The sequence below is a fragment of the Ptiloglossa arizonensis genome, chromosome 9 (genome assembly GCF_051014685.1).
Source record: "Ptiloglossa arizonensis isolate GNS036 chromosome 9, iyPtiAriz1_principal, whole genome shotgun sequence".
NCBI classification, from domain to species: domain Eukaryota; kingdom Metazoa; phylum Arthropoda; class Insecta; order Hymenoptera; family Colletidae; genus Ptiloglossa; species Ptiloglossa arizonensis.
Genome location: NC_135056.1, coordinates 22,328,671 through 22,341,989, shown reverse-complemented (window position 1 = coordinate 22,341,989; position 13,319 = coordinate 22,328,671). Strand labels below are relative to the sequence as shown.

Genomic DNA, 13,319 nt, shown 5'->3' with positions numbered 1-13,319 from the left:
AAGCGTCGATCTGGAACGCGCGTCGAAACGATCCGAGCGCTGCTATTGACAACGGGCCGTAAGTAGGCCCCGTCCGTTATCGAGGAAAATAAAACGGAACGGTCGCGGCGCCCCGTGCAACGGACTCGCACCGCCGATTAAAAGAAGCTTCGAGATCCTCCTTCGATAGCCCCGCGGAGGAGCACGAGGAGGTCATCGATTCCGCGAAACCTAACGAGTTCCTTGCCACGAGGTCGCGGTAACCACCGTCGAGAGGTTAATTTTATGCGAGCCACGCCGCGGAATTGAGACCGACCGCCGCGATCTACGATTTCTACCGTCGTTTACCGAGTATCCAGACACGCGGCAGTTGCTCTCCTCGATCCTCCCCGTCTTTCGAAATTTTCCCGCGCGCTCGCGGACCCCTCCGAGCGATTACGCGAAACGAAACGATCGGAAGAACCGTTCCGTGGAATCGGCCGAACGCCACCGTTCGTTCTCGCGAATCTACGGACGATCGTCGCGACAAAAACTGGCCAAGTGGGCGTCCACGTAGGCGGCGCGGCGACGTTCGAGCCGGCCGGCTCGATTTTCTTCGGATTCGTTCAAGGAAAACGAGCGGCTTCGTTCGATCCCGGGCCCCCCGAGCTCGATCCTCGAAATCGAGTTCGCGCGGTAAACTCGGGGGCGTTGATTCGCCGCGTCTTGCGGAGCAGCGATGCACGCTCGGGACCCGAGAGCTCCGGAATTCGCGGAGACGGCTATTTTTGCGGACGAGCGAGACGAGGCGCGACGCGACGACTCTGCTCCTCGCTCGGGAAAGTTTGTCGTTTCGCGGTTCGTGGGCGTCGCGGCCGAGGGAAATCTTTCCCGTGGTACCGAGTTTCCGCCGGCGGAGGATGCGAGAATACCCACCCGCGGACGATTAACCGTGGGTCAAAAGCCACCGACATTCTAAATGCGTAGAAGCGGAGACCGAGCGAGCGGACCGCGTGCCTAGATCGAGTCGCTCGCGCGCCCTCGTGTTTATCCCAATGCCAGCCGTCGCCGCGTATTTTTAGCGCGTCCCGTTGCGATCGACCGCGCGTCGCGTTTCGTCGCGTCGCCTCGACGACGCTCGCTCGCTCCAGTGACAATGCCGAGCCTACGCACGTGGACGGAACGGGATCTCCCCGTGTTTTCAGATTCTTCGCCGCATTCGCCGACCCCGAACGAACCGCGCGATCGCCGAATCGACGATACAACGATCCGAGGGAGTCCTCGGTACGGAAACGCGAGCTCGAGCGAAAGCTCGACTCTCGTTTCTCCGAGGGGGAAACTTTCCTCTCGAGTAAACGATACGCTCGACGACGCGATTTCTGTTTCAGTGTGCCAAAGCATAGACATAAGAAACGGCGTGCGCAATTTCTCGAAACTGAAGGGATGTCGAATAGTCGAGGGGTTCGTGCAAATTCTGCTGATCGACAACGCCGAACCATGGGAGTACTCCAACATTTCTTTCCCGGAGTTGAAGGAGATCACCGGATACTTGCTGCTGTACAGGTAAAAAAAACCGTCCCTCCTAACGGACGAGACGATATCGATCGTTGCCGAGGAACGCGTTCTCCTCGTGGATGGATCGAAAGTTTGCCCGTCTCCTTAACGCGACTAGCTCGCGCGATAAATCCCGAGCGGTACGCGTCTCGGGTTCCTCTCTCCGTTGGAGGGTCGGTAAACTCGGTCGGTGCCGGTCGCGCGTCGTAATCGTCTCGCCGTTTGGTCGTTTCCTGTTCGCGCGTTCGCGGAACACCGTTTCACCGTTTGGTTTCCGTTGTCGTTGCAGGGTGGACGGGCTGCGAAGCATCGGTCGACTGTTCCCGAATCTGACGGTGATACGGGGCCATTCCCTCTTCATAAATTACGCCCTGGTCGCGTTCGAGGTGATGAACCTGCAGGAGATCGGTCTTCACAGTCTGACGACGATCGTACGGGGCTCCGTCCGTTTCGAGATGAATCCCGCGCTCTGTTACGTGGACACGATCGACTGGGACCTGATCGCCAAGGCTGGCAAAGGCGAACACGTGATCACGGTAAGTCGAGGGAAGACGGTTCGCCGAGGCCGTCCCGGTGGTATCCTTCGATCGAGTTCGACGCGCGTTATTTTCTCACCGGGAATTCCTTGGTCGAGGAGGCGCGCGACCCTCTCGACGAGGAGTATCGCTTCCGGGGGCGAGGATTTCGCCCTCGGTCGGAAGCGAGAACGTCGCCCGGTTTCGGCGTAAATCGAAGAATCGCGTTCCGGCTCCGCTCGCGCTCTCCCTCTCTCCCTTCTTTCGCGGACCGGACTATTTCTGGCGCGGACCGACCGCGACCGACCGTCCTCGCTCCACCGGAGTAATAATATCGTCGTCGTATCCGCGAAAAGGTCGTTCTCGAGTTCCCTCCGAACGGAACCGATCCGTAAAATCCTCGCGATCGTTCGCCGGTATTTCCATCGAGCGATCTACCCTCTCGAAAAGTAAATCTCGAGGTTATCGCGCGATTCGTTTCGCGAGACGCCGAAAAACCGTCCTCGACCAGCGAGGCTGCGCGCGAGTCTCTCTCCGCTCCGCTCCGCTCCGCTCCGCTCCGCGCCACGCCGCGCCGTGCCGCGCCGCACCGTTAATTCGTGAAACGAAACGCGCGGCCTTCGTTATCGCGCGCGATACACGCCTCGCGAAGCCCACGTACGCGCCGCGTGGCCTCCACGCCGCGGTTCGCGATTCGCGATTCGCGATTCGATCCGACTCGCATTTACGAACGCGTAATCGCGCGCGCGACCACCGCGAGGGAATATTCGATCGCGAGAGCCTCGGGTGCGACGAATCGCGCCGCCGAGATTCCTCCTCGATCGACGGGAAACTTCCATCGAGAATCCACGTGCCGTGTACTGCGCAGTTGGGAGACGAGAAACGCAACGTCATCGATGATATCGCGCGCGAAAGCTCACGGAGAGTCCGAAATATCGAACGAACCAACTCGTGGAAAACTCGAACCACACAAGTCCAACCTTTTTCCCGCCTTTCTTTCGCTTTTCTCTTTTTCCTTTCTTTTCTTTTCCTTTTCTCCTTTCGTTTCGAGAGGCTTCTTCGACTCCGAAAACGACGACTCGCGACTCGGACTCGTCGGATCCGATGCACGTTACGATCGAGAGATCGGTTTCCGGGCGGAGAGATTCGAATCTTCCCTGCGCGCACCTCGATGCTTCCTCGTCGATACGAGCCGGACGTTTCGCGAGGTTTCAGATTTAATTAGCGTTGCTCGCCGCCTCGTGGTTCCGGAGACGATAACATCGAAGAAACCGTTCGCGAATCGTTCGAATCGGAATCGAGTTTCGAAGGAACGCTGACGAGCCAATTCCGGCCAAATGTCCCGCCATCGTCCAGAAACTCGGTCGCGTCCGTGGCAACTTTTCCGAAAATTTCGATGGTTGTTCGTCGATCGAAACCGCGAGCGCGTCGAGTTCTTCGTCGAGTCTCCGCGACGTCGACGTCGACGGCGACACCATCGTCGCGCTCGCGAGATAAATCGAGTCTCGCTCTCTTTCGTCGACGCGTACGTTCGTATCGCGAATCGTTGTCTCTCGGGCGTACGTTACTTGTTTCGTTTCTTTCCTCGGGAAGGAAAGAGCGTCTCGTCGCGGGAACGGCAGCGATCGCGGTAGCGATCGATGAAACGTGACCGGGTCAGAGGGTTAATTAGTATCCGGCCGACGCGACGAGACGCGACGCGAGGCGACGCGTTGGAAAGATTCGAGGCTCGGGAGTTTTCGACTCGGCGCGATCGTGTTTTCGCGCGGTTCCGAAGATTCGGAGATCTCGATGTTGGAGAAAAGGTTGGGAGGGATGTTCGATCGGTGTAACGGAAACGGGCGGGAACGAAAGGCGCGGGAGAAGAGACTCGCGGAAGGTAAAAGTTCGGTAAGGCGGGTAAATGGCACCGCGACGATAAAAATGAATAATAGAAGGCGCCAGACGTATCGATCCGAGCTCGGTCTCCGCGGTACCCTTTGCCGTTGGTCGAGGAATTCTTTCGCTTCGCGCGAGGCCAACGACGGAGGCGAGAGCTCGCTGGCTACCGAGGGAACGCTCGCGCGGTCCACGCTCCGCGAAAACGAACCGTACGAAACCACGATCAACGTTGCCCCGCTTTTCTGTTCACAGGGAAATAATCCGAAGAACGGGTGCCCGTTGTGCGAGAAACATTGCCCGCAGAGACCGACCAAGCCCGGCGAGACACTGTGCTGGAACCAGCGACATTGCCAACAAAGTAATGCTCCCGCGCAACCGATAGGAACGCGGCTTGGGTCGAGAACCCCGGCCGGAAAGGATCTCGAGTTTCGGAGCCAGCTTGGCCCGACGACGAGTTCAACGACTCCCTGTCTACGCAAACGCGCCGCGATCATCGATCGCCGATGAGACCCCGTCGCTTTACGTCCATCGTCCATCCTCCATCCTCCATCCTCCATCCTCCATCCTCCATCCTCCATCCTCCATCCTCCGTTCTCGCGGAGACTCGAAAATCGAGACCGCGCGAGATCGAGCGCGGTCCTCCTCCGGCGTCGAGCCGCGAACGAACGGACGGACGAACGGCCGGATGGACGGATGGACGGACGCGTTTATCTTCGGACGAGCGCTCCCACGCGCGACCGACCCACTTGTCGCCAGCGACGCGATGTCGCTCGTTTCTTTCTTACTTCCGAAACGATCCGATGATTCGTCGGCCTTGCGGAAAATGGAGTCGGTCGGTCCCGATTCGTTCCGTGGGAGGTTCCGCGGCGTAGGGAGGGAGGGAGGGACGGGGTATCGGCGTAGGCGGTTAGAAATTGCCTCCGCGTCGAGTTCGACTGGCGAAAATTGTTTGGCCGTCGGTTTCGCGCATTGGCTGGCTCCGAAAGGTTCTCCCCCTCGACGAAGGAAACTCTCGCGGTTTCTCCGCGGTTGTTCTTTCCCACCGACTGACCGGTCTCTTCGATTTCAGTTTGCAGCCCGAGGTGCGAGAACAACGCCTGCGACGCGTCGGGAAGGTGCTGCCACGTCTCGTGCCTGGGCACGTGCACCGGCTGGACCGCGCGCGACTGCACCGTCTGCAAGGACATGATCACCGCCGAGAACGAGTGCACCGACAGCTGCCCGAACGGTCTCCTCGAGTTCATGAGTCACCGGTGCATCGACGAGGAGAGGTGTCGCCGCATGGAGAAGCCGCGGGAGGCCTACAACGTGAAAAACTATCCGTACAAACCGTTCAACGGTAGCTGCGTGATGGAGTGCCCGCCCGGCTACACGGACGAGGAGATCGACGGGAAACTGTCCTGCAAAAAGTGCGACGGACCCTGCCAAAAGGAGTGCACCGGGGTCAACGTGGACAGCATGGCCTCCGCTCAGAAGCTGCGCGGATGCACGCGCATCACCGGCAGCCTCGAGATCCAGATACGGGGCGGGAAGAACATCGTCAAGGAGCTGGAGGACAGCCTCGGCACCATAGAGGAGATCGACGGATACCTCAAGGTCGTGCGGAGCTTCCCGTTGATATCGCTAAACTTCCTGAAGAACCTGCGCGTGATACGCGGCAACGACATCGACAGCACAAAGTACTCCCTGGTCGTGATGGACAACCAGAACCTGCAGGAGCTGTGGGACTGGAGCTGGCACCGGGACATCGAGATACTCTACAAGGGCGAGCCCGGCAAGGTGTTCTTTCACATGAACCCGAAACTGTGTTTGTACAAGATCGAGACGTTAAGGGAGAAGGCGGGTCTGAGAGCGTTCGCCATGTACGAGGCGGCGGCGAACAGCAACGGCGACAAGGTAGCCTGCAACGTCACCGAGCTCAAGACCAGAGTGGGCACCAAGTCCCCGTGGGGCGCGGTGATCGAGTGGGAACCGTTCAATCACCACGACTCGAGGTCGTTGCTGGGCTACGTGGTCTACTTCATCGAGGCGCCGAACGGGAACGTGACCATGTACGACGGCAGGGACGCCTGCGGTGGCGACGGCTGGAAGGTGGACGACGTCGCCGCGAACACCAACGCCAGCCTGATGGAGACCTCGAAATTTCCCGGCCAGCTCGAGAAGAGGGTGCACACCCACTATCTCTCCCAGCTGAAACCGTACACCCAGTACGCCTACTACGTGAAGACTTACGCGATCGCCACCGAGAGATCCGGCGGCCAGAGCAATCTCACGTACTTCAGGACGATGCCCGAGGCGCCCGAGTCGCCGAGATTCTTGAAAACCTGGAGCACGTCGAGCAGCGAGCTCGGCATGTCCTGGTCCTCGCCCGTCAACAAGAACGGGAACTTGACGCACTACCGGATCTTTGGTCGATGGGAGCCCGACGACCCGAACTTTATCGACCAGAGAAACTATTGCGAGGAACGTAAGTGAAACTCGCTTGACACTCCGTCGTTCGGCGACGACGCGTACACGCCCGTTCCCTCTTTACAGCCATGCTGCTCACCGACAAGAAGGCGATCTCGGTCGAGGACGAGGACCGGAAACGAATGGAGGAGGAGGAGGAGGACAGGAAACGACTCGAGGAGGAGGAGAAGAAGCAAACGATGGCATCGAAAACCGGGACCTGCGAGTGCACCGATCGCGAGAACGATCAGTCCCTTCGGGAGAAGGAAGCCTCGAGCGCGATCGCCTTCGAGGACGCGCTCCACAATCAGGTGTACGTGAAGCGGAAACCGAGGACGAAACGGGACGTCGGCGAGGTCTCGTTCGTTCCGACCGCTCGAAAATCGAAATCGTTGGACCGCGATCAGGTAAGCATCGACCTCGTTTTACCTCGCGAACGATACCGCTCGACCGAACGATACTTTGCGAATCCGCAGCCGGTCGTCGACAAGATGGAGAACAACACCTACGTCGTGTTCGAGCGGCTCGTACCGAGCTCAAACTACTCCTTCGTGATGAAGAACCTACGACACTTTGCCGTCTACAACATCGAGGTGCAGGCATGCAGGGCGCAGGAAATGAACGACACCTACAAAAAGTGCTCCACCAAGAGCATGAGGACCTACCGCACCCTGGCGCTACAGACCGCCGACAACATACCACCGAACACGTTCGAGATGACCACATCCCGCGAGAACAACAGCCTGACGACGATGGTCACGCTTCAGTGGGAGGAACCGCCGCAACCGAACGGTCTGATAGTCACCTATCAAATCGAGTACAAGAGGGTGGACATTCAAAACGTGAGTAACGATCGCGCGGTGGACCATCGAGGATACCGAAAACGATTACCCGTTTTTTTCTTTTCCAGTACAAGCCAACGGTGATCTGCATCACGAGGCGGGACTTCACCAAGGCGGGTAAATCGTACGTTCTGAAGGGGCTGCAGGCCGGCAACTACTCCGTGAAGGTCAGGGCGACGAGTCTGGCGGGCAACGGGGCGTACACGCGGGTCAAGTTCTTTTACATCGAGGAACGGAACACGCTCGGCACCTTTTGGATCGTCTTCTGGTTACTGTTCTGCGTGGTTTTCGTGATCCTCTGCTTGACATCGTTCTACGTGTTGAAACGAAAGTACACCAGGAGCGTGGCGAACGCGACCCTGATAGCGACCGTGAACCCGGAGTACGTGAGCGCCCCGTACGTTCTCGACGAGTGGGAGGTGCCCAGGGAGAAGATCGAGATGCTCCGATCGCTGGGGAACGGTTCGTTCGGGATGGTCTACGAGGGCATCGCCAGGGACATCGTAAAGGGGAAGCCGGAGGTCCAGTGCGCCGTCAAAACGGTGAACAAGGACGCCACCGATCGGGAGCACATCGAGTTTCTCAACGAGGCGTCCGTGATGAAGTAAGTTGGTCGACCATCTTCCCGACATATCGAATCGTTCTCGTTCGTTCGTTCGTTGTTCTCTCTCGCAGGGGTTTCGACGCCCATCACGTGGTGAAACTGTTGGGCGTGGTGACGCGCGGGCAACCGACCTTGGTCATAATGGAGCTGATGGTGAACGGCGACTTGAAGAGATACCTGAGAAGCCACCGACCCGGTACCTGCGATAACTTCTCGAACGCGCCCCCGAAGTTGGAACGAATACTCCAGATGGCGATCGAGATCGCGGACGGCATGGCGTACCTCGCGACGAAAAAGTTCGTCCACAGAGACCTGGCCGCGCGGAATTGCATGGTCGCGGAGGATCTCACCGTGAAGGTGGGCGACTTCGGGATGACCAGGGACGTCTACGAGAGAGATTACTACCGCAAGGGAAGCAAGGGGCTTCTGCCGGTGAGGTGGATGGCGCCGGAGAGCTTGAAGGACGGCGTGTTCAGCAGCTACTCGGACGTGTGGAGCTACGGTGTCGTGTTGTGGGAGATGGTGACCTTCGCCTCGCAGCCGTATCAGGGTTTGTCCAACGACCAGGTGCGCGGCCGCGTTTCAACGCTAACCGATTCGCGGTACCGCTCGGTTCTGACCTCGGCTCGCCTCGCGTCGCGTCGCGCGCGCGCGCGCGGCATTTCCTTTCGCAGGTATTGCGCTACGTGATCGAAGGAGGAGTGATGGAGCGACCGGAGAACTGTCCAGAGTTGCTCTACGAGCTAATGAAGCGCACTTGGAGGCACAAAGCGACCCGAAGACCCACCTTCATGGACATCGCCACGATGCTCTTGAAGCACATCGACTCTCGTAACTTTCAGCTAGTCAGCTTCTACCACAGCACGGAGGGGATCGAAGCGCGAAATCAAACCAGATCGAACTCGCCGCAGACCGATCAGTAAGTAGGCCCTACATTTCCACCGGCGATACCGATCGTTACGATTCGTCGTCGCGTTCCCAGGCACCTGGAACTCTCCACGCTCCAAGACTTGCAAGAGGAGGAGGCGGAGGGCGAAGAAGACTCACCGTTGCGGCAAGATTTCGGGGATTTCGCCAGCTTCGAGCCAAGCAGCGTCAAGAACAGCTTCGGTTCTCGGTACAGAATGGACTCTTACGGCGAGAACTCAAAGGCCACCGTCAACTGTCGCAACACGAACTCCTCGAACGTGCCGTTGAAGGCGGGTTTCGACGACTTCGACGGGGTCTCCGGGAACTCGATCGCCTCGGACAAAGACGCGTTGAACCTCCCGTTCGTCGAGGACAGCCTGAAATCCGTAAAGAGTTCGCCGTTCGTCGACGCGAGGAGCGCCTCGCGGAGCAACCTCAGCCAGCTCTCGATGGGCAACAAGTCATCGAGCAGCCCGATGAACGTCAACAAACGAAGCTTCCTCGGTAGCCCGAATTCGTCGAAGCTGACCAGCCCGGACTACGAGAACGGCAGCCCGGAGATCCTCTCGGGCGTCGAGAAGAGGGAAACGGTGCCGTTGCGGCTCGATTTCCCCTCGATGGACGCCATCGACCTCGAGAAGAAGGACGCGATACCGTCGACGGTCGAGTACGCGAACAAACCGGAGACTTTGAACAACGGGTACATCGGTGGCGCGACCACGTAGTCTCGACGCGTTCGCGGTCCGAGTCGTCGGCAAACGATGCTCCGCGACTCGCATCGCGTTCCCAGTCGTCACCGTTCCGCTTCCTAACGCGCGGTCGTTCCAAACTCGAACGACCTTTCGAAAGGGCCAGTGTCCGCCCGAGCACTCGCGATCGAAACCCAACGACGATTCCGTTTTAGACTCGAAACTCGCCGCGTCGGTAGATTCTGATCGCGTAACTTGTATTTTTAAGCCTTCGTTCGAAGATCGGCCGCCCACCCACCTCCCACCCTCCGACGTTCGTTTATTTTCGCGAGAGCGGCAACCTCTCGATTTCGTCTCTCGATCCACGATCCTCGGTTAGCAGCGGACACTGGCCCCTCTCGCGCCGGAACGAGGGAAAAAGACAAACGGCACGTTTTCTTACCAATGGTGGACGACCGAACGAAAACGCGCGACGAGAGCGCCTCTGACGACCCACCGAGTTCGAAACCGGAGCCGATCGTGGCAGCCGTTTTCTCGGCTGCAAACCATATACGTAATCGCATCAAAGATTTATATTAATTAACGATTTGCGTTTTACGCGCGCGCACGGCCCGATCCCTTCGAAAGCGATCGGACGCTCTCGAATCTATTCCCGGCTACTTTCCCCCTAACCGCGAACGATCATCGTTCTCGACGCGTTCGTTCGTTGCTTCGGGAAGACGAGGATCGTTCCACGTGCGCGTACGTGTACATATTTTTCCGCGTGTGCGTGTGCGTGTGTGGATACATGGGTGTATGCGCGTACGAGTGCCCGCGTTCCGTTGCATCGTTGATAATTTAGAGACGCGGTTCTCTTGGTTCGAAACTAACCGTGACGAGGAAACGACGGCTTCCTTCGTTTTTCGTTGACCCCGTCGAAGCGGTGAATCGAAGTGGCAATTAGGCGCGCGTACACACTCTACACACCACACACGAGCACGCAGACAGGCAGGCACACAGGCACGCACGCACGCACGCACGCACACATCGCTACCAGAACGGTACGACGATTTTATACTCGACAAAGAACACGCGGAACGCGCTTAGCTGCCACTTTGCACGATTTTAGGCTTCTTCGCCGATTACTATTACCGATAGATTAGATTATTCGATGTTCGTTGGAGAGGGAATGTACCCGGAGACCGATCGAGCACGGGGACGCGGACGGTCGTCGCTCGTTCTCGATTCGGTCGCGTTTACAGGTATATTCGTCCCGATTGTCTCGGCGTGGACGCGAGAAACCGCATCCGTGATCGACGATTCCTTCCCCGGGACGATCGGGTCGCGTCTCCGCGAAACTTTTCCACCCCGATCGTGCAACAGAGAATTGCTCCATTGGTGCTAACGCGAGCGCATCGAAACGGATCGACGCCGTGGACTGGTTTTCTCGCGTCACGCCGCGCGCGATCCGTAGAAACGAATCGAACCGTTCGGAGGCACGATGTCGGTACGCTTCCGAGTAGACCAGAGAACCTAGACTGCCTTTAGCTCGAGATCGATCGACGGACCTAACGGGTTTCGAATACGCGAACCTGTTCGATCGTCGAATACAACCACCACCGCAACAACAACAACAACAACAACAAGAACAACAACAAGAACAAGAACAAGAACAAGAACAAGAACAAGAACGTCGTCGTGTCGGGAGCCAAACGTCGAGCAAAAGCGAGAGGAGAGAACACGATGCCGCGAGCAGCGACGCGATACGCGCTCGAGTCTAGACGTAACGAGCCTCTAACACACAAGACTGATTAGCTAATCCCATTTTATTAACGCCCGTGTTTGCCGAGTAAGTTTAACGTTATCGAACGAAATGGTAGAAGTTCCATATACACGTGTATACATATATTTTCTCATCTCTTCGCGATAGGCCATCCTCTTGTTTCTTTTCTCGTTCGCCGAGTGCATCCGCTCGAGACCCGCTGCGTCTCCCTCTTCTTTTTATTTTTCTTTTTTTTTTTGTTTTTCTTCTTCTTTCTCCTCCCCTCCCGGAGACTTACCGTCGCTCTAACTTTCTCTCCTTCTTCGTTTCTTTCTCGCGTCCTTTGCGCGCGACCGGCCGAAAAGACCGCTCCAACGACGGACGGAGAAACCGAGTTTCCGTTGGGACGCGAGAACGAAAAACGGGAAGCGAAGGCGTCGCAATGGAATTCGTGGGAACGAAACCGGCCTCGCGCGGAACGGCCGACGCGCATTTTTTCGTCGTTCGAAGAGTTTCGGAAGAAGAAAACCGGTATTCGATTCGTCGACGCTTACGGCCTTTTACCGTCTTTGCTCCCGGAACGCTTTTTCCGTCCTCGTTACCATTGGCTCGTGAAAACGTTACGAACGTTCGACGTTGAAGACAACCGAGAACCGAGCACCGTCGATCCTCTCTTTCGCTCGTTTCGTTCGATTCGTTGAAACGGGACGAGGGAAGAAATTGCCGAGGTACCGAGCGTTCGAACGTTCTCGCGAATCGCTGTATCGATTGCCGAGCGAGAAGCTGAACCGTATCGTAACGAGATTCGAGCACCAACGACCTAATGCAAATTACTCGCTTCGTTTGTAACGCTTTACACTGGTGTACGTTGGGTCGAAGCAACGAGAGATCGTTGAAACGCGTCAGAAAGGACTGTATCGTCCGCGTCGAGAGGATCGCGCGACGCGAACCGCTCGACTCGACTCGAACCCTCTATACTAACCTCGTTTCCCGTTGACCGAGTCCAAGTGCCAAGCCGGAGGATTCTCGCGAGAAGTCGAGAGGAGAGGCGCGCTCGCGATCCTCTTCGACCACCGGCCGAGCTTCTTTCGTTTTTCGCAAGCTCGCGCGGTCTCGCTCGTGACAAACTTTGATCCCCGTTCTCGGTCTCGGTCTCGCCGAGTCTCTCGCGCGACCGTTGCCGCGTCGCTCTTCTTTCTACGTTCGACTTATCCGCTCAGCGAATCGTACGCGCCGAGGATCGTTCGAAGCGCGTTGCCCGCGGACTCGTTCCTCGTTTCCGCCGAAGAAAGAAACGATCGAGCGAAGCCACGGGCAAACCCGCGATCGGTGCGCGGCGCACGAGCGAGCTCCTTTCGGTGAGAAATGAAACGCGAGCCGAGTTTGACGAGGAAACGGACGACGCTCGCGTGGCCGACTCTTGTATTATAAACAGTGCGAAGCCTCGCTCGTATTCCGAAGTATTTAGCGTAATACGGATAAACAGTTAACGCTTAGACCGTATGCATACTTTGTACGCGTGCAGCGATACAGGGTGTCGGTCGCGTTCCCGTGTTCAACGGAGGGGAGATCGCGGACGAGAAATATCGAACATTTACGAGGAGAAGGAACGTCCGCGAGCTTTGGCCGGAAAATATTTTTCAAAGCTTCGTTCTCGCGAAACACCCTGTACGCGCGTACACAGGCTCCGTATGCGTAAGGCGTCGTAAGATTAAAGCTGAAAAATGTTTCCTACGAAGTGACGAGTTCTCTCTATATCGTACAAAGTGGCTCGTGGCTCTAAAACGAAGTTTCTTAGGCCTATATAGTTTCGAGATCGTGTACGTATACGTATATTAAGGACGGAGGAATCCGATACGAAGGAGATATGCGCGTAACGTTACGAGAACGACTGTACGTGCGTACGTACGTTTGCGTGTACACGAGTAACGAGCAAACGTCGCGCGTCCGTGTACGACGATCGCGAGCAAGCGGATGTACGCGTACACGTGGATCACGGTAGCGACGCGAACGCGCGAATCCGATATACCGAGCGATCGCAACGAGACAGGAATTTCAACGGGCGACAAGGCTCGTCGGGCCGGACGCGTATCGATCGGCGAGAAGAATCGAACGAGCGTCGAGCCGCGTTCCCGAACGAGCGAAACTCTCGCGAACGAGTCACGCGGGAACGCGGGA

General features: G+C 57.5%; 1 protein-coding gene and 1 long non-coding RNA gene across 4 annotated transcripts in view; one reads left to right on the top strand and one right to left on the bottom strand.

Annotated features, from left to right (window-relative positions):
- LOC143151184 (uncharacterized) overlaps positions 1–13,319 on the bottom strand; it is a 157,509-nt gene that overhangs the window by 120,352 nt on the left and 23,838 nt on the right. The gene's annotated exons all lie outside the window — the stretch shown is intronic.
- Positions 1–13,319, top strand: part of Inr-2 (insulin-like receptor-like) — a 21,809-nt gene extending 8,490 nt beyond the window's left edge. For 2 of the 3 annotated variants that reach the window (XM_076320847.1, XM_076320849.1), the window contains exons 2-10: positions 1,347–1,521; positions 1,802–2,048; positions 4,161–4,266; positions 4,978–6,375; positions 6,444–7,198; positions 7,267–7,802; positions 7,874–8,369; positions 8,477–8,721; positions 8,785–13,319. In XM_076320847.1, the coding sequence (XP_076176962.1) occupies positions 1,347–1,521; positions 1,802–2,048; positions 4,161–4,266; positions 4,978–6,375; positions 6,444–7,198; positions 7,267–7,802; positions 7,874–8,369; positions 8,477–8,721; positions 8,785–9,436 (4,610 nt within the window). In that variant the 3' untranslated portion in view covers positions 9,437–13,319. The remainder of the gene's footprint in view (positions 1–1,346; positions 1,522–1,801; positions 2,049–4,160; positions 4,267–4,977; positions 6,376–6,443; positions 7,199–7,266; positions 7,803–7,873; positions 8,370–8,476; positions 8,722–8,784) is intronic. The other variant, XM_076320848.1, reaches the window with a different exon arrangement.